Consider the following 20,250-nt stretch of genomic DNA (forward strand, 5'->3'; position numbering starts at 1 on the left):
CGCTGTTCACAGTGCATGCGCCCTTTAGGTCGCTCCTAGCCCCCACAGAACCCCACTCCCAGCTAGGGTGCCGAAAGGGGACGCCGCGGAAGGCTCCGGGCCCAGTGGGTTTCTGGAGCTTTGAGCCGCGTCCTGCAAGCGCCACCCCCAACCCCGCCCCCGGCGGCCGTCCCGCTTCCCTCCGGCGGCTCCCTCCGGGGAGGCGGGGCCTGGTCCAGCGTCTTGGCGGGCGCAGGAGGCCCGAGCGAGCGCGCCCCCGCCGCACGCACGCCGGGCGCGCCCGCCCACTCCCCCGTCACTATAAAGGGAAGGCGGGCTGCGAGCTCTCCCAGCGCGTACATCGCTTTGCATCCGCGTTCATCGTTTCTTACGGTCACTGGTCAGACCTCAGCCGCCAACATGGTGAAGCAGATCGACAGCAAGGTATGCGCTCTCGGGGAAGGCCAGGGCGCGCGCGCAGCCTCGGAGACTGGGGGAGGCGATAGGCCGGTGGTGGGCAGGCCGCCCCTCCGCATCCCTGGGGGAAGGCGACGCGGTGACTCGGCCTAGGACTGCGAGACAGCCGGGTACGGGCGCACCCGAGGCGCCGGGGCATGCCCTGGAGGAAGGAAGAAGGGCGAGGTCCCCTGGAGGGTGGAGTCGGGTGTCCAGAGCGCCGGGATGATGCCCGTGCGCGTGGAGTGTCTGGGCGCCCCCTTACTGCGCCTCCTGCATCTCCAGTGTGGAAAACCTCGGTTGGTGAAGGGATGCAGGGAGGCTGTCTTTGGCCCCCATCTGTATCCAGATACGAACCTGAGCAAGGAGATGGAGGGCCCCTTGGAGAAAGCACGGGGTTGCTGGCCGCCACTCTCTTCCCAGTAATCGGCGTGATACACCCGCGCTGGCTTGGGTGGGCTTTCTAAGAGCGGGTCTAGGCCGGAGACCCCCGGCCGCCTCCATCACTGCCGGGCCCCAGAGATGACGCGTGTTGTATCGTCGAAAAGGGTGCGGCTCCGGGCCAGAGACCCCCCACCCCATCCCCTGGTGTGTACCAGTCCGGCCCCGTGTCCAGAGGGGCCCAGGTGGCCACAAGGAAGTGCGGTTCGGGTGGCGCCCTGGGGACTCCTCCTCCTGCCGCGCTGGGCGTGTTTCCGGCAGCTCTGGCTTTGGAATGACTCAGTCCCCAGCGCAGGGCCTGGGGGCCTCTGCTGCCCTACCCTTCTGTGATTCACCCACTCTTGGTGGGTCTCACTGAAGCCAGGAGTGCCCCTGGGAGCAGCCACGCACTACTGTGTGCTCGTCGGGCTTCGGGTACCCAGATAGTGGTTCTGTCCTTTTAGGAATGCGCAAGGCAAAAAGTGTTCCACATTTGAGAGTTATTGCGAGCCTAATATACTGCTCCGAAAACTCAGCCTAATATAGTGTCCAGTATACGGTAGCCACTCAAGAAATGTTAAATGCAGAACTAGAAAAGTGAGTGGGAGAAAACTGATGCTCGAACAGTGGGAGACCCTTCGAAAGCTTTTATTTACCCTGCGGTACTCCCACCCCCAGTAAAGCAAGGGAAAGGTGGTTCCTCACCTGCCTTGAGTGGCGGGACCTGTTAGATGCTGGGGCGGGCTTCAGCAACGGAAGTTTCTCTGTAATGGTCCCTTGTTTTACTTTTATAATCAGAACATGTATGATCATTGTAGAAATTTTGGGAAGAGAGCTTATATTTCCTAGAAGCGACCACCAAGTGGTTGATATTATTTTATACATATTGTTTTGTTTCTGAGCCTTTTTTTCTCCCCTAATTTAGCCTGAACACTTTACATGTAATTAGTCTGTAATCATGTCAGTTATCTGAACTCATTGCTGGGCATTTAGGCAGTCTCCTCAGTGAATAGTTTATTCTGAACGCTTTATACAGAGTTCAGGATGTTTCCTCGCGTTAGGGTCTGGAGGGCAGTGATTGGGATGTGAACCTTTCACGGTTTGTAGATGCCCCAAGAAGCTTATGAGAGTGCTCCTTGCCCTTTAATGCTGACTTCCCCACCCCGCCTCATAACTTTGGCCAACTTATTAGTAAGAAAAATTCTCATTCTCATTTGAATACTTTCAACTATTAGTGACTTTGAACCTTTTTTCTCCTACATGTGTTGATTGGCAAATTGTAGCCTGTTATCTGCTTGTCCTTATGAATTTTTTCCTATTGGGATATTTTTTAAATTGTGAGCTTTTATATTAAAATTATCAACCCTCTCATTTGTTGAAAAGAGAGATCCTTAATATTAAGTTTTGTTCCATGTACTTTTTTCTGATACCTGCTGAGTGACACAGTTTATGGGTGGCAGGAGAGGTTTTCCAGGGTCTGTTGACCTCTTCAGTATAGCCTAAAAGGTGAAACAGTTGAGAACTCATTAAAGGAGTAAGAAGACCTTTGAGGGGTCTGAATTGTCTCAGAATTCATACGCTGCAAACAGAAAACTGATTAATTTTTGCAGCATACCTTTCAGTCTCCCTATTTTCATTATCATAGTTATGGCACCCTACCCTCATCAATGAGAAGATGTATAAGAGCGATGGGAAATTTGTTCCTCAAAAAAGCACTACAGCCTGGGGCCCAAGGACCCTGATAATCAGTGGATCTTCAAAATTGTAATCCAGAGTCATTAATCAAACGTTAAACTAATTTGAATGTTACTTGTAAATAAATATCGAATACACTTTAGAATTTTGTCCTGATAGACTAAATTTGGTGCCATTGCCCATCCAAGACAACTCAAGTGCTGGTAGTTTGGAGCCACTGGGATCTATTTCAGATACAATTGGGATAATGTGATGAGGAAGAAATCAGACACATATTTTGTTTGTTTTTTAATAGCAGCCGCCATTTATTAAACTCCTATCTTCTACACACAAGCACTTTGCTAAGTACTTTACAGACCACTCCTGTGCTTATTAATTACCTTTGGAATGGGTATGTTTAGGAAAAGAGATACTAGATTCTGCTGTTATCTACCCCAACTACATCACTTTGTTTTCAAAATATTTGTGTCATTAATGGGGGCCTTTATTAAACTTCAATTGTTAGTTTCTGGGAGCTAGAAATTGTGGTTTGCTTCTTAGTAAGATAATCTTGACTCATTTTCAAACTTATGTATGTTTTAAGCAAACTTAGTATCAAGAGAAGAGAATTTGTGAAATCTATACATACCTAGTTCTGTAACTCGCGTTCAGTTAAGCCAAAAGTTATTGTTGGGTACCGTTTTTTTCTTTTCAGAACTTTAGGTGGTTTTGCTTGAATTAGATTCAGAATTGTTTTGGGAATTCCTTTAGAGTGTTTGAAATACAGTCAACGTTGAAAGTAATCCTACCAAGTATTTACGGAGGGCTAACCATGTTCATAAAACAACGTACAGTTGACCCTTGAACAACACCAGGGGTTAGGGACACTGACCCCCACACAGTCAAAAATCCACATAGAACTTTTAACTCCCCAAAACTTTACCTAATAGCCTGCTGTTTACCGAAAATCTTACCAATAACATAAATAGTCAATTAACACATATTTTGTATGTTATATACCATATTCTTACAATAAAGTAAGCTAGAGAAAAGAAAATATTTAGGAAATCATTTGCAGTACTATACACATTTATTGGGGGAAAAATGCATGTAGGTGGACCCGTATAGTTCAAACCCTTGTCAGCTGTATTTATCTGAGCAGATAGTGTCATTCCTTGACTTTAATCCTGTCTTACCTGGATCTTGCATGTATAGAATAACTGTTTGACCTTCTAAAAATTACCTTAGGAAAGGCTTTGAATGAAATTCATCTGGAAGACTCGGTGATGATTTGGAAATATAACTTCTGTACTTCTAACTTAACTCTGTCCCCCACACCCGAAGGTAGGATGGGAGTTTGTACTGGCATAACTCAAAATGTTACAGAAGTCATGATGTGCCATTCTCAAAACACCATTTATGAATTTTTTCCCTAAAAAAAAAATATGAAGTAGAAATTAGAAATCTAAAGAAGCAACTGAACTTCAGAAGCATTCACTTTAGATTTTAATGGTGCTTTATTTACTTTCCTTTTTTATTTGACCAGATCTGATATGATTCTTAGCTTTCAAAGGAGGGGAACGTTAGTTTTTAATTAAGCCAATGTGACCAGCATTTTTCCCTTGAAGAAAACCTAGACTTCAGATATAAATGTTTGTGTGTTGATTTCTCTTCGTTGCCCGGGTTTTGGTCAGCCATCACTGACTAATTGTGACTAATTTGCCTGGGTTTTGGTTAGCCGTCACTGACTAGTTGTGAAATGAGGTTAAGTTCCTAGGGTTACAATATCAAAACCACTGGTAAATTTTTCAAGGAGGTTGGTGGTAAGGGATTTCTTGAACATTTCTGTTGGTGGAACTTTATTTAACATGCATTCCTTGTGAGGAACTAAAACGCTTTCATTTGGTCAACAGCGAGGACAGGTTTTGAGATAAAGGGCAGAAATTAACTATCAACCGTACAATCTCAACTCTGGAAACTCCATTAGAAAGAATATAAGGATATATGTATGCTTTACTGTTAAATCGTACACCTGAAGCTTCCTAGATTTTGTTAACCAATGTCACCATAAATTAAAAAAAAGAACACAAGGAAATATGCTTAATGTCAACCAGAGATTGAGGGTAGGGATTTGGAGGGTGTTATTTTCCTTGATATGAGCTTTCGGATTGTTCCACCATAGAAAATATTAGTTTAATCAAAAAGTGTTAGCTTTTTTTTCTTAACCGGTAGTGGTGTAGTTGGCAGCAAAACTGTGCCCTTGTGACTTCAAGTAACCCCTTGTCAATTGATAAGCATTTAGTGAACATCTACGATATACTTAGATTTGAAGTGGAAACTTTTTAATACAAATGTCTTTTTGTTTCTTAAGCTTAGTGTGGATATAGATTAACCAATTAATATTTTATAATTGTATAAAATATTCATGAAGACATGAATATTGATATACTGTACACATACTTGTTTCATCTTATCTAATACTAAAAACAACACTGTAGGGCTTTTTTATAGTTTGGGGTTTGTTTGTTTGTTTTTTTATTAAAAAATAGGCCCTAAAAGCAGGAACTTCGAATTGTGCTTTATTGGGTTTTATCGGGGCTTTTTAACACGTATGCCTTTTTCTCATCTTAGGATGCTTTTGAGGAAGCCTTGACCAGTGCAGGAAGTAAACTCGTTGTAGTTGACTTCTCAGCCACATGGTGTGGGCCTTGCAAAATGATCAAGCCTTTCTTTCATGTGAGTATTAAACAACGTCTGCTTTGTAAGGAATTTGTTATTTGGGTGGTCACAAAGCCAGGAAAGAAGGACAGTTAAAGGGTTTGGGTTTTTTTCTTGATGTTGGATCTTCGGTCTGAAAGGAATAGTGTAACACTTGAGCTTCGACACCTGTAACCCATTGAAGACAACTTTCAGAAGCTAATTTTGTTGTCTTACATGTTTTGGCTTTTCTTTAAGTTGAAACGTGGGCCCTGCCCTATTTGAAATGCAGTCTTCAGAAGTCAGTGTACCAAATCATTTCATACTAGGAGGAATATGATTCAAATAAAATGTACATCCTTTATGCTTACCTACTCCCTAAATTTTTTGGATCTTTAATTAATTTCCATTCATTAAGTTTCCATTTAAGAAGGTTGAGTATATCGATTGCCATTACCGAGTTCTAAATCCTTGTGTATTTTTCATTTTAAATTTTCCAGTCCCTCTCTGAAAAGTATTCCAACGTGGTGTTCCTTGAAGTAGATGTGGATGACTGTCAGGTATGTGGCTGGAAATTTGGAATACTACTGAACTTTTCACAGACTTTTTTCTCTGAGTTGCAAGTAATTGTTTCATAAATATGTCAAGTAATACTAGAACTACAGACCTAACTAAAAAGTTTTGTTCTGGAAGAACAGGTAATTGTGACAATCATGAACATAACCCTATATATCAGGAACTATGTATATATCACATCGTAAAATAAGCAGAAAAATAGATGGTTGAGGCTTCTGTACCTTACTTACCAGTTACTTATCTTTCTAAAAGCCTACACATTCTACCGAACATTGAGGTGCTCCATACATAGAAACTGAATTTGATCATGACAGCTAAAGCCAGAGAGTGGATGGTATCACCAAATCGGGAGACCACCTTTAAAGTTCTTCGTGAACTAACTGCATGAGAAAGTATATTCGCAAACTTATTCTAGTATTGGTTGATTTACATCAATTAGGAAAACCCAAATGGTTTAAAGAACAAACACCAAGGTGCCTAGTAGAGAGCTGAGAGGATAATTAGGGGGGAAATTCCAGGTTGGTTTAATTAACAAATGCCTGTTCACTTTTTGTGCGAGGCACTGTTCTCTGTGGTTTACAAGTATTGATTCATTTAAACCTTGGTGTTTTCATCCGCATTACAGATGAGAAAAACACAGAGAGGTTATTTTTGGAGGTACAGTGGCAGAGCGAAGATTTCAGATAGGGTCATTTGGCTTCCCAGCCCTTGCTGTCACCACCGCACTTTAGAGGAAGTTCCGTCGTGTGGTAGGTGCAGACCAGGTTCCCAGCAGATGACCTTGCCTCTCACACAGCCCGCTGAACTAGGAGAGCCTGCCGAGATGTATCACCCGGGGGCTCTTTACAGATAGGTGGGCCTTTTTTCTTAGCCCCAGTGGGGCAGGAGGGGTTTAGGGTATGATGTGGCAATGAAGGTGCTAGACCTCGGTTCCAGAACTGGCACAATGACTTCTGCTCTAGATTACTCTCTCTTCCTTGAGCTTTGTTTTTCCTCTGTGATCAGATCTTAGTATGTGCCTTATTAACCTGTCAAGTTTGCTTATTCATTGAGCAAACACAGACTATCGATAAAAAGACGAAAGGGGCAATAAAAGCTGGTATATAGCTGTACTTTCTGATTCCACATTTGTCTGTACTATCTTCTTTACCTGGCCCATCTTTTCCTTTCCTATCTGACAGACTCCAAGGCATAAGCCTCACCTCTTCTCTAGGAACTCTTCTCCAGTTTATACCCCCAAACTAGTTTAGTTTCCCTTCCTGTGTCCCCATGACGTCCTCTGCCTCTCTTTTCCTCTTGTATGTATAGTAGTGGGGGGCGAGGGTCCTGCTTCTAGGCTGCTTGCTTTATTTCTGAGCTCTGTTCCTCATCAGCTCTTCAGGCATGGGTAAGTTTTTTTTTAATCTTTCCTGTGCCTCGGTTTGATCTTTGCAAAATGGCAGTGTTAATCCAACATCATAGGGTAGTCAAGGTTAAATGTGGTAATCCTACTAAGTGCTTAGGACCGTGCCTGGCACATGTTAAGTACTCACTGAATCTTAGCTATTATTATAGTGACCTCTTTGTCCTTTACCATCAGTTCCTTGGAGTCAGGGACCCTCTTATTCATCTTGTTTCTTCACCAAGCTCACCTGCCTAGCATGCTGTAGATGCAGAATGGATGTTGTATGGTTGTTAAGTTATTGGGCTGATGCATCCCAGAGTTTTAGAAAAAAAGAACCGAGAATAAATAGCACGTGTTTGTGAGAAAAACCTTGCTCCCTGTTTTAACCTAAGTCTCACCATTTTATCTTTTCTGTGGTCACCTTAACCAGGTGAAAATGGCACCTGAGAGGAAGTAGAGAAATTTCCTAGTGCTGACCCTGTCGCACAGCAACTGGATGCGTTTTTATTTGAAAGCCATGCCCTGTGCTAGGTGCTGTGGTAGGCTCTCTGTGTGCCTTATGTCATTTAATCCTCACGGTAACTATGAGAAGTTTCTTAGCACCCCCGCTGAACAGACAATCAGACTGTAGTGTGGCACAGAAGGAGAAGCAGGTCAGACAAGGCAAAGCCAGTGGACCGTGCTGGACCGAGGACAGATGCTCTTATTGCCTCAGTTCAAACCTTTGGGAAGTAGATATACAGAGCAGTCAAGGACTCCCGTATGCCAGAGCTGTTTCTTCATATCTGGTTGGCGTACTCATAATCACCCTGAAAGTTTCCACAGCTTGAAGTGACCCTCTCACTTCAAGCTGTGGGACCTTTCACTTCCTAAAGATTAAGCAACATGTGGTATCTTTTTCTTGGAATACCTTTAATGACTATTACAACCGTCTAAATAGCTTTATGAGTCTGTTGCAGAGTTAAAAATTGAGCTAATCCTGCAACCCTTTGGACAGCACGTACACATAGCAGCAATCTGTTAGCTCCTACTCACCGGGTCGTTCAGTAGAATTAGCAAGGCAGGCAATTCAAACAAAAGGCAGTTCGTTAAACAAGCAGTGGGTTATTTTTTCCCTGTGGAATTCGTACATTACATGTGTGGATCTTCGTTTTACTTTGGAATGTTAGGTAAAACCAATTCCTCGTTTCAACTCTAAGAGAACACAGATAAGGTATAAAAATTACATTGATGTCATTTCTGAAAATTAGATCATTAACTAGAAGGGCTGTTTAATGACCGAATTATTTTTTAAATTTTTTATGCAGATAATTCCTGACCATGAACTTCAGACCCAGAGTCTTTTATAATGTCTTTGGGGCAAGCAACATACAGTTTCAATAGAGGGAGCTATAAACACTTGATAGGAAAAAATTATCTTTTAGCTGTAATAGATTCAAATAGACAAGTAGGAGGCATGGACACATAAGTGGTTCACAAAGAAAATAATTTGGTATTCATAGAAAAGTATGAGTACTAACTCTTTTGGAAATGATAGACTGATCTTATTTCTTTTTAACAGATTACTCTCAACTCTTTGCAGGGTATGATACTTTTGTAATTAAAACAAGAAACAAAGTAATTTAGACCTAATAGTTTTACAGCCTTTTAGAATGATACCATGTGTTTCTATTTTGATTAGAAGAGCCAGGAATGAGTTAATAGACGTTACAGAAACCAATACAATTAATAAGGTAAAAATGTAATCTTGTTACATTTACTAGTAAAAATCTGAGATTGGGCAAAACTGTAGGGATCGAGAACATATTAGGGCTTGGGGTTGGAGGAGGTAGTTGACTTCAAAGGAACTGCTAAAAGAAACTTTAGGGGAGTGAGGGAATTGTTTTGTATCTTGATTTGGGTGGTTTTTATATGACTGCATTTGTCAAAATTCAGAGTTTGTACACTCCCCAAAGAGTGAATTTTGCTACGTGTCAGTTTACAATTCCAGATTGCTTACCAAAAAACAGGAAGTAGGGGTGTAATGGCTAGCTTTCTGTTTCTGAGGGAAGTGATAAGAATGTTTTTAAACCCTCAAAGGTAATTTTTAACTATGCATATCTTTCAAATCACTACAGAAATAGGCAAACTAGTCCATAGAACAAGAAGTAGAAAACAAAAGTAAAATATTAACTTCAGACAGCAAAGATTAAATATTAGTTATGGAACTACTAAATTTTCAGGGCCATAGAAGATTTTAATAGGTGTATTGCTGAATGTTGACTTAGTGTTATTAAAATGACAGTACCCCCAAATTTATCTAACTTTAACTCAATCGGACATTTTGGGGAAATTGATCATGATATTCTGAAATAATGTACTCAGGAAAATCCTGCAAAGTATTTTTAAAAAATAATTGGGAGAGAAGATGTAGAGGATGGGAAAGAGCAAGATCCATAAAAATAAAATATATTAGCTACACTAATTAAAACAGTGTGTTTTTGTAGCCGGCGTATAATGTAGATCCATGGAATAGAAAGTCCAAAAAAATAGAACCAAGTCTGTTTAACCAATAATAGTGAGTGATTAACCATTTGGGGTTAAGACGTATCTCTACCTCGTTCTTTATTCCCCAGTAAAATCTAGAAAAAAATTAAACAAAAATCCTAGAGAATACTGAACACATAGAGATGGCAGACACTGTCAAGCACATTAACCACCCTGTCTATTGTAGTCTTAAGAATGTAACTGTTACTCACTTTTGCCATTGAGGAAATAGACCTGGACAAGTTCTTTCACAGAACCGAAGTCTGTTTGATGCTAAATCAATAGAGCCCGTGCTTTTAGTGAATGGAGTAGGGAAGGGCTGATGGATTTGATTGTATGCAGTCTTAACCTGGATGGCAAAAATCATAATACTGATACATTGACACAAACTCCTTGGAAGGTAGTCGAATAGTATGTATCTAGGGCCTTTAAAATGAGCATGTTCTTTCTCTTAGCAATTCTATATGGGGATGGGGATTGAACCAGAGTGTAGAGATATTTGTATATGAAGATTAAAGTAGTTACATTAGGCAGAATCAAAGTCCTTTACGTCTTGACCAAGTGGATTAGTTAAGATGATGATGCATTAATATGGTGACTGCTATGGGACCATAAAAAATGATTATATACATTTTCACGGGGAAAAGTTTATCATATGTATATTATACCCAGTAACAATATATAGCATGGGTTTTATAAAGTACAATTAACCCTTGAACAATTTGGGGATTAGAGGCACTGACTCCCCATGCAGTTGAAAATCTGTGTGTATATTTTGATTCCCCCAAAACTTAACTACTAATAGCCTACTCTTGACCACGAGCCTTACTGAGAACAAACAGTTGATTAACACACATTTTATATGTTATGTATATTATATACTGTATTCTTGCAATAAAATAAGCTAGAGAAAAGAAAGTGTTCGTAAGGAAAAGATAATACATTTCAAATACTGTATTTAAAAATCTATGTATGAGTGGACCTACACAGTTCAAACCTGTGTTGTTCCAGGGTCAACTGTATATATTTAGGTGCATGAATAAAATATTTACAGTAGCTAGGAGAGAATATAAATGGCTTCCCTCTTCCACTTTGTCTGCATAGAATGTAAAGTTGCTGATGTTAGTTAAGAGTGAAAATGATCTTAAATCCAGCAGTTTCACTTCAAGGTTTTTGCCCAGGAATGTGTCTGAGAATTTATTCACAAGGATGTACATAAATTGGAAATAACCTAAAAGCCCATTGTGGTTGATTAAATTATGGAATGGACCTGTGTCACCTTTCACAAAATCACTTTCACATCTAATGAAAGAAAATTCTTAATGCTTAAAAATTTTACCATGTAAAGAAGACATGGCAGGAGTTTAAAAAATAAAGTATATGAACACAGTTTAAATAACACTTAAGGATGTACCTAGCGTTGACACCCCTTCTCTGAGTTTTGTTTTGTTTTGTTTTGTTTTAACTTTTTAATGATTTGTTTTACTGTAAGTTAAACAGCTGTGCCGACAAAGGAATGCTGATCTCTGGCTAGGTGAGGTCTAAGGTGTCCAGAATCTGAAAACATTGACTAGACTCAGTCGCTTCCAGTGACTGGGAGCCAAGTTTTCTGAAACATAGGAGGCATTTAGTACATACTGGCCATTTTTATTCCAGCCATTACTGTCCCTGTGCCTCTTTTTGCCAGCACTTAAGAAAAAAGTAAAGGTTATCTGGTTTTCTTCAAGCTAGGAACAATACACATGCAACTCCATCAAGATGTACAGCCACCATTCCCAGGCTCAGAGGAGGTGAAGCTAGGCCAGCAGGTACTATCTGTTGGTGGCTCATCACAGAGACTGCTCCGTTTTTAATTCTTCAACCCCCAAACTGGAAGCCGTCACAGTGTTTGTAGCTGTGTTGTAGCTGTGTAGCTTGAAAGTGCTTTGGTTTCCTTGCTCTGGCTCTGGGGACTCTGCCTCCTCAATGGTTGTCCTTCAGTTTTTGCTGCTTAGGGGCCATGAGGTTCTCCATTTCTTACATGATCCTCATTTCAGTGCCAAGGTGGCATTGTCAATCCCTACATGGACCTCTTCACTTGAAACACTTGTCCAAACCCAACCATTTTCATGGCTTTTCCCTCCAAACCCTGCGTGAAGAAGGTATTGAGAGTGGGGAGGTAAAAGTTCTCACTTTGTGTTCCTTTATCAAAATCAAAGAACACTTGATACTTCAGTGACCTTAGAGCTGCAGAAAGCTCCTTAGATAAGAGCCACATCTAGAAGAGAATATATGCACCGCCTAGCCCACTTTGCAATGTTAGGAGTTTGTCCATTTTTCTCTAAGCTGGGCGGCTCGCAAAGGTCAGAGCATTATTGTCACCTAGGGTTCAACTTAACGCTGATTTATTGGGGGTAGGGGGACAGAGTTGTCTTGGGGAACCTTGTAGTGCCCTTCAGGTGGCTCTGACAGTGCAGCCAGGTTTGGGAATATACAAGTGAACTTCTAATTAAAAATAAACAGAAAAATCAGTGTGCCCTTTTAGATTACTATGACTTTGTTCTTGAATAGTTCTTTTGCAATTAAATTGTTCCTCTTGCTGACCTTGGACTTTAGCCTTTATGATAATCGTCTCTATACCTCACTCCCATCATCAAACTGGAAAAACTATGAGCAAAGATGAGAGGTACTAATTCTGAAGAATAGCTGGGTTTATAATCTTGAGTATAATTACAGAATTTATTTTTGTTTCTCTATGATACCTGAAATAGCCAAGATACAATTGGACTGAAGAGCTTATTGAATGACTGTGTAGTATCAGATAATGGTAGCATTCTGCTCTTGGTGTACCTCAGAAGTCAGAGTACGTATTAGTGAGAATTTTAATTGATAATATAACTATTTTGGCCTCTGTGCTACCATTATATTCATTGTCGATTTTTATTTGTTAAAATAAAGTCCTAGTACAGAGATGTGGCATTATATAACAAAAGAATCCTTTTTTGGATTTTGAATTCCTTCTGTCAAAGCTCAATACTCAGTCTTGTTTTTATCTTCTCTCCCACTATCACCTCCCCCCATAGGATGTTGCTTCAGAGTGTGAAGTCAAATGCATGCCAACCTTCCAGTTTTTTAAAAATGGAAAAAAGGTAGGTACTTCGGACCTTGAAGAAAACTGAATAATAGGAAAATGTGGTATAAGATACATTGACACAAACTCCTTGGAAGATAGTCGAATAGTATGTATCTAGGGCCTTTAAAATGAGCATGTTCTTTCTCTTAGCAATTCTATATGGGGATGGGGATTGAACCAGAGTGTAGAGATATTTGTATATGAAGATTAAAGTATTTACATTAGGCAGAATCAAAGTCCTTTACATCTTGACCAAGTGGATTAGTTAAGATGATGATGCATTAATATGGTGACTGCTATGGGACCATAAAAAATGATTATATACATTTTCACGGGGAAAAGTTTATCATATGTATGTTATACCCAGTAACAATATATAGCATGGGTTTTATAAAGTACAATTAACCCTTGAACAATTTGGGGATTAGAGGCACTGACTCCCCATGCAGTTGAAAATCTGTGTGTATATTTTGATTCCCCCAAAACTTAACTACTAATAGCCTACTCTTGACCACGAGCCTTACTGAGAACAAACAGTTGATTAACACACATTTTATGTGTTATGTATATTATATACTGTATTCTTGCAATAAAATAAGCTAGAGAAAAGAAAGTGTTCGTAAGGAAAAGATAATACATTTCAAATACTGTATTTAAAAATCTATGTATGAGTGGACCTACACAGTTCAAACCTGTGTTGTTCCAGGGTCAACTGTATATATTTAGGTGCATGAATAAAATATTTACAGTAGCTAGGAGAGAATATAAATGGCTTCCCTCTTCCACTTTGTCTGCATAGAATGTAAAGTTGCTGATGTTAGTTAAGAGTGAAAATGATCTTAAATCCAGCAGTTTCACTTCAAGGTTTTTGCCCAGGAATGTGTCTGAGAATTTATTCACAAGGATGTACATAAATTGGAAATAACCTAAAAGCCCATTGTGGTTGATTAAATTATGGAATGGACCTGTGTCACCTTTCACAAAATCACTTTCACATCTAATGAAAGAAAATTCTTAATGCTTAAAAATTTTACCATGTAAAGAAGACATGGCAGGAGTTTAAAAAATAAAGTATATGAACACAGTTTAAATAACACTTAAGGATGTACCTAGCGTTGACACCCCTTCTCTGAGTTTTGTTTTGTTTTGTTTTGTTTTAACTTTTTAATGATTTGTTTTACTGTAAGTTAAACAGCTGTGCCGACAAAGGAATGCTGATCTCTGGCTAGGTGAGGTCTAAGGTGTCCAGAATCTGAAAACATTGACTAGACTCAGTCGCTTCCAGTGACTGGGAGCCAAGTTTTCTGAAACATAGGAGGCATTTAGTACATACTGGCCATTTTTATTCCAGCCATTACTGTCCCTGTGCCTCTTTTTGCCAGCACTTAAGAAAAAAGTAAAGGTTATCTGGTTTTCTTCAAGCTAGGAACAATACACATGCAACTCCATCAAGATGTACAGCCACCATTCCCAGGCTCAGAGGAGGTGAAGCTAGGCCAGCAGGTACTATCTGTTGGTGGCTCATCACAGAGACTGCTCCGTTTTTAATTCTTCAACCCCCAAACTGGAAGCCGTCACAGTGTTTGTAGCTGTGTTGTAGCTGTGTAGCTTGAAAGTGCTTTGGTTTCCTTGCTCTGGCTCTGGGGACTCTGCCTCCTCAATGGTTGTCCTTCAGTTTTTGCTGCTTAGGGGCCATGAGGTTCTCCATTTCTTACATGATCCTCATTTCAGTGCCAAGGTGGCATTGTCAATCCCTACATGGACCTCTTCACTTGAAACACTTGTCCAAACCCAACCATTTTCATGGCTTTTCCCTCCAAACCCTGCGTGAAGAAGGTATTGAGAGTGGGGAGGTAAAAGTTCTCACTTTGTGTTCCTTTATCAAAATCAAAGAACACTTGATACTTCAGTGACCTTAGAGCTGCAGAAAGCTCCTTAGAGAAGAGCCACATCTAGAAGAGAATATATGCACCGCCTAGCCCACTTTGCAATGTTAGGAGTTTGTCCATTTTTCTCTAAGCTGGGCGGCTCGCAAAGGTCAGAGCATTATTGTCACCTAGGGTTCAACTTAACGCTGATTTATTGGGGGTAGGGGGACAGAGTTGTCTTGGGGAACCTTGTAGTGCCCTTCAGGTGGCTCTGACAGTGCAGCCAGGTTTGGGAATATACAAGTGAACTTCTAATTAAAAATAAACAGAAAAATCAGTGTGCCCTTTTAGATTACTATGACTTTGTTCTTGAATAGTTCTTTTGCAATTAAATTGTTCTTCTTGCTGACCTTGGACTTTAGCCTTTATGATAATCGTCTCTATACCTCACTCCCATCATCAAACTGGAAAAACTATGAGCAAAGATGAGAGGTACTAATTCTGAAGAATAGCTGGGTTTATAATCTTGAGTATAATTACAGAATTTATTTTTGTTTCTCTATGATACCTGAAATAGCCAAGATACAATTGGACTAAAGAGCTTATTGAATGACTGTGTAGTATCAGACAATGGTAGCATTCTGCTCTTGGTGTACCTCAGAAGTCAGAGTACATATTAGTGAGAACTTTAATTGATAATATAACTATTTTGGCCTCTGTGCTACCATTATATTCATTGTCGATTTTTATTTGTTAAAATAAAGTGCTAGTACAGAGATGTGGCATTATATAACAAAAGAATCCTTTTTTGGATTTTGAATTCCTTCTGTCAAAGCTCAATACTCAGTCTTGTTTTTATCTTCTCTCCCACTATCACCTCCCCCCATAGGATGTTGCTTCAGAGTGTGAAGTCAAATGCATGCCAACCTTCCAGTTTTTTAAAAATGGAAAAAAGGTAGGTACTTCGGACCTTGAAGAAAACTGAATAATAGGAAAATGTGGTATAAAATGAAGAAACTCAAGTGACTTATTCCTTCATACTAGGAAGCATGTCCCCATTGACTACTTTTAAGACTATTTATTATAAGATTATACTTCTCCCCTGCCTCCAACTCCCCACCCCCCATTCTGTGATCATGTCTTATGCACAAAATAAGGATATAATGCTGCCATCTAATGTCAATTCAATATTCTCTTAACAGGTGGGTGAATTTTCTGGAGCTAATAAGGAAAAACTTGAATCCACCATCAATGAATTCATCTAATTATTCTAAAAACATAGCCAGCCATTGGCTCTTTAAATCTTGTAATTTTTTTTCTAATTTACAAAAAGGAAAAACTATACTCAACTCCCATCTGGTTACAAATGAGAATAAAATATTAATTCTACCCTTTTTAAAACTGCCTGGTGTCTTTGACTAGCTTTCAGAATAAATGAAAGGTAGCCATTAGATGATATTTAGTGTCTTGATTATTTTCATATATTCTCGGTCACTTTTTAATAACATTGTAGGTTACTTTTTTTTTTTCTAGTATTACTGTCAGCGTATTTCTAGGAAAATCTTGTTGGGGCAATGCAGATAATAGATAAGGGTTAAAATAGAGTTTTAACACACTAATGAACAGAGAAAAGCGTTTTCTCTGTTCTAGCAGGCAAATCTCCTATGCTCTCTGAACGATCAGCATGACAAAAACGGATGTCCACCCAGGAAGCAGTTGTTTCTCTAGTTGGAGATTCCTGTCCCAAAGGTTCCAATGAGCTGCTAATTTTGCTCATGGAAACTGAGTCCTGTTACATCAATTAGTAATTCTTTATGACTGGCCCACAAGGGAATTCCTGCAAACATTACCATCAGAATTTTGATTCCCTTCCCTCAGAGTAGCTAAGAAACTGGTTTTATAGATGGAAATTTCAACCTGAGGGGTAAAGGGTATAGAAGTTACTAGTTATTTCATTCAAAGAACATTCAGTGTTGGCTGTGTCTAAAACACAAAGTACTGGAAGAACGCTTGAAGTTTTTCAATGTGTATTATGAAAGAATTAATCACATACCCCACATCATCCTTATATTAATCTGTACCCCGCCCCCCCCAGAAAGGGTAGGTACTATAAACCCCATTTTCCAGTGAGAAAACAGGCAAAGGTTAAGTAATTTCCCCAGCATCATACTAGTCTGAGGATCTGAGATTCAAACCAAAAGAGTGTGCAGCCCAAGTGCTTGGTGCTCGACTGCATTACACTTCCTCATTGTAACAGTCTGACTAAATAGTAAGATGATGGGCCCTTTTCTGCGTTCCTTTCCTCTGCTAAAATTAGGGCACGGACCTTCAAACGATTTTTCGAAATATTAATCGAATGCCCATTCTGCGCAAGGCAAGGGATATAGTTGTGAGTGAGACACTCTTCTCAGAGATCACATTCTAGAAAGGGAGGCAAACTGGCAAATGATAGGATGAAGAATATTCTACAGAACCAAAACAAACACATGGAGTGGTTGGGGTAGGGTTCTGTGAGGAGAGCACGCTGAGACCTAATTAGTGAAATGGACTCTGACCTGTAAAGTTAAAGCACAAAGTCAGGAAAGAGCCGGTACATTTTATCAGAAGCACGAGAAAAAGCTGGATAGAGTGGTAGGGACCGGTCATCGAAGGCCTTCCTTGTTCCAGGTGCAAAGGTAGGCCACTGAACTCTGACCATAAGAGTTCATTTTGGCAGCTGTACGGAAAATGAGTGGGGCAAGGAGACTAAGAACTAGAATGTCACATTTTTGCCGTTACCTAGGCAAAGATACTGATAGCTGTGATTGGGGGATGCCAGGGAGGTGGTAGAGATGAAGTGTGTACAGACTTGATAACATTTTGGAAGGAGCATCCAAGGACTTCTGGGAGTAGGAGTCTAGAGTAAATCCCAGGTTTTTGGTTTGAGCAAATTGGTAGTTGGGGTGTCATAATGAGGCTTGGAGGGAGCAGGTCAGGTTCTCTCCAGACATGTGAACAAAGATGCTTCAGTGGTGTGCCTTCAAATGAAGACGTCTTGCAGGCTATTGGGTACTAGTCTGGAATGCAAAAGATAGGTCTGGACTGGGGTAGGACTTCGGCAGACATTGTTGTGTAGTTGGCAGTTAAAAACAGGAGTAGAGGAGATCACCCAGGAAGAGAGTTTTAGAGTAAAGAGGGCCGAAGACAGCCTGATGAACTTCCAATATTTAGAGACCAAGTAATACAGGAACTAACAAGGAAAACTAGAAAACCCACAGAGGAAACCAGGAAAGGGTTTTGTCCCAGAGGTAAAGCGATTTCAAAAAGGAAATAGTGTCAAACATCAAATGTTGACAGGCTAAGAAAGATGGCAGGAAAACAAAAAGGAGGTTGTGACTGTGACCAAAAATTCCTGTGGAATAACAGAGATGGAGGCTAGATTGGTTGGAACCAAAGAGTGACCAGAAATGACCTGGTAGTCCGCATTTCTCATATCTATCCTAAAGAAACTAACATTTGTGAAGAAAAATGTCCAAGGATCATTGTTGCAGCATTGTCTAAAGCAGCACAAAATTGCATCTACATCAATAGAGAAATGGTTAAATTCAACATGATAAATCTTTTCTAGGTAATATAGACTAAGGAGTTACTACTGAAATAGGAGAATCTCAAAGTCACTAAGTGAAACAAAGCCAGTTGCAGAATATTAATACTGAACGGTAAGATTCCATTTGTATAAAACACAAGGCTTGCTGGATATCTCTAGGTAAATCTGCATGTAAATTAACAGGAAAATATCTCCAAGGAAACACTTCTAACTAATAGCAGTGACTTCTGGAGAGAAAGGTAGGTAGAGAGATTGGTGATTTTTAGTTTTATCTGTAAATGTTTTAAAGAAGCGATAGGATGCAAAGAAGGGGAAACAGAGTCTGTAGAACCCATGAGAAATTTTGCTCTGAGAGATGGCATTAAGAGGCATTCTGTGTGTAAGATGGGTGGGTGTGCTAGCATGCAAATGGGAATGATACATAGGTAGAGACTGATTTTTCAGGAAAAAGGATACCTGAAAAAGAATTTCTTGTGTAGTCAAGAAAGAATGGGATTCAGAGCACAGTGGGAGAGACTCGTCTTTGATGGGAGGAAAGTAATTTCCTCCACCATAACCAGTGGAATAAAGATAAGAGCATGAGCACCTAAATATATAAAGCACATTAACAGACCTAAAGGGAGAAATAGCATACAATAACAGTAGGGAACTATAATACCCCATTTGCATCAATGGATAGGTCATCCAAACAGGAAAATCAATAAAGAAACCTGCCTTAAATGACACATTAGACCAGATGGCCTTAACAGATATATAGAACACTCCATCTACAAGCAACAATACATATTCTTCAAGTGCACGTGTAACATCTCCAGGATAGATCACATGTTAGGACACAAAACAAGTGTTAACAAATATTAAAAGACTGAAATCATATCAAGCATATTAAGCATCTTTTTCAACCACAACAGTGTGAAACTAGAAATCAATTACAAGAAAACTAGAAAGTTCGTAAATATGTGGAGGTTAAATAACATACTATCCAGTACTGACTGATTCAACAAAGAAATCAAAAGGTATCAAAAAATACCTTGAAACAAATGAAAATGGAAATACAACATACCAAAACTTATGGGATGCAGCAAAAGCAGAGAGGCGTTCTAAGGGGGAAGTACATAGCAATAAATGCCTAACTCGAGAAAAAAGAAAATCTCAAAACAACCTAACTTTACATAAGGAACTAGAAAAAAAGAACAAATGAAGCCCAAAGTTAGAAGGAAAGAAAGTTAGAAGGCAGAAATAGTTGAAATTGAGACTAAAAAGACAATGGAAAAGATCAATGAAACCAGGAGCTGGTTCTTTAGAAAAGATAAAGAAAATTGGCAAACTTTTAACTAGACTCAAAAAGCGGACTCAAAATCAGAAATGAAAGAAGGGACGTTACAGCTGATACCACAGAAATACAAATAGGACAACCTAAAAGAAATGGCTAAGTTTCTAGAGCCAACCTTCCAAGATTGAATCATGAAAAAAACAGAAAATCTGAACAGGTTACCAGTAAGGAGATTAAATCAGTAATCAAAAACCTCCCAACAATAAAAGTCCAGGAACAGATGGCTTCACTGGTGAATTCTACCAAACATTCAAAGAATCCTTCTCAAACCATAAGAAGTATAAATTGTCAGTTATAAAAATAGTTACAAAGATATAAAATACAGCACAGGGAATATAGTCAGCAACACAGTACTATGTATGGTGTCTGATGGGTACTAGATTTATTTGAGTGATCACACTGTAAGGTATATAAATGTCTGATCACTATTTTGTACATTTGAAACTAATATATGTCAACTGTAATTGAAAATTTAAAACAACAACAATCCTACCAATTATTCTCAAGCTCTTCCAAAAATAGAAGAGGAGGAAAACATTTCCAAACTCATTTTACGAGGCCAGCAATTACCTGGATACCAAAACCAGATAAGGACACCACAAGAAAAGTATAGGCCAATATCCCTGATTAACACAGATG

The 20,250-nt window shown here is 39.7% G+C and overlaps 1 protein-coding gene across 4 annotated transcripts; it reads left to right on the forward strand.

Annotated features, from left to right (window-relative positions):
• The first annotated feature begins 252 nt into the window (after positions 1 to 252).
• LOC105295320 (thioredoxin) lies at positions 253 to 16,150 on the forward strand. Of its 4 annotated transcripts, none has more exons than XM_023533459.1 (5): positions 253 to 423; positions 5,161 to 5,265; positions 5,727 to 5,786; positions 12,775 to 12,837; positions 15,893 to 16,150. In XM_023533459.1, the coding sequence occupies exons 1-5, from the start codon at positions 400 to 402 to the stop codon at positions 16,112 to 16,114; spliced, it is 474 nt and encodes a 157-aa protein (XP_023389227.1). In that variant the 5' UTR covers positions 253 to 399; the 3' UTR covers positions 16,115 to 16,150. The 4 variants fall into 4 exon arrangements, with proteins under 4 accessions (XP_023389227.1, XP_023389228.1, XP_011363234.1 ...); XM_023533460.1 differs by lacking the exon at positions 12,775 to 12,837 and adding an exon at positions 15,582 to 15,644; XM_011364932.2 differs by having other exon boundaries at positions 12,775 to 12,840; positions 15,895 to 16,093.
• Positions 16,151 to 20,250: the final 4,100 nt, after the last annotated feature.

The sequence above is a fragment of the Pteropus vampyrus genome, unplaced genomic scaffold (assembly GCF_000151845.1).
Source record: "Pteropus vampyrus isolate Shadow unplaced genomic scaffold, Pvam_2.0 Scaffold103, whole genome shotgun sequence".
NCBI lineage: Eukaryota > Metazoa > Chordata > Mammalia > Chiroptera > Pteropodidae > Pteropus > Pteropus vampyrus.

What these genes read in the sequence shown, in the direction of transcription:
- LOC105295320 (XM_023533459.1), top strand. Translation starts at nt 400, where the DNA reads ATGGTGAAGCAGATCGACAGCAAG. An exon ending in TGATCAAGCCTTTCTTTCAT is followed by an intron (nt 5,266 to 5,726) that starts GTGAGTATTAAA and finishes TAAATTTTCCAG; the next exon opens with TCCCTCTCTGAAAAGTATTC. An exon ending in TAGATGTGGATGACTGTCAG is followed by an intron (nt 5,787 to 12,774) that starts GTATGTGGCTGG and finishes CTCCCCCCATAG; the next exon opens with GATGTTGCTTCAGAGTGTGA.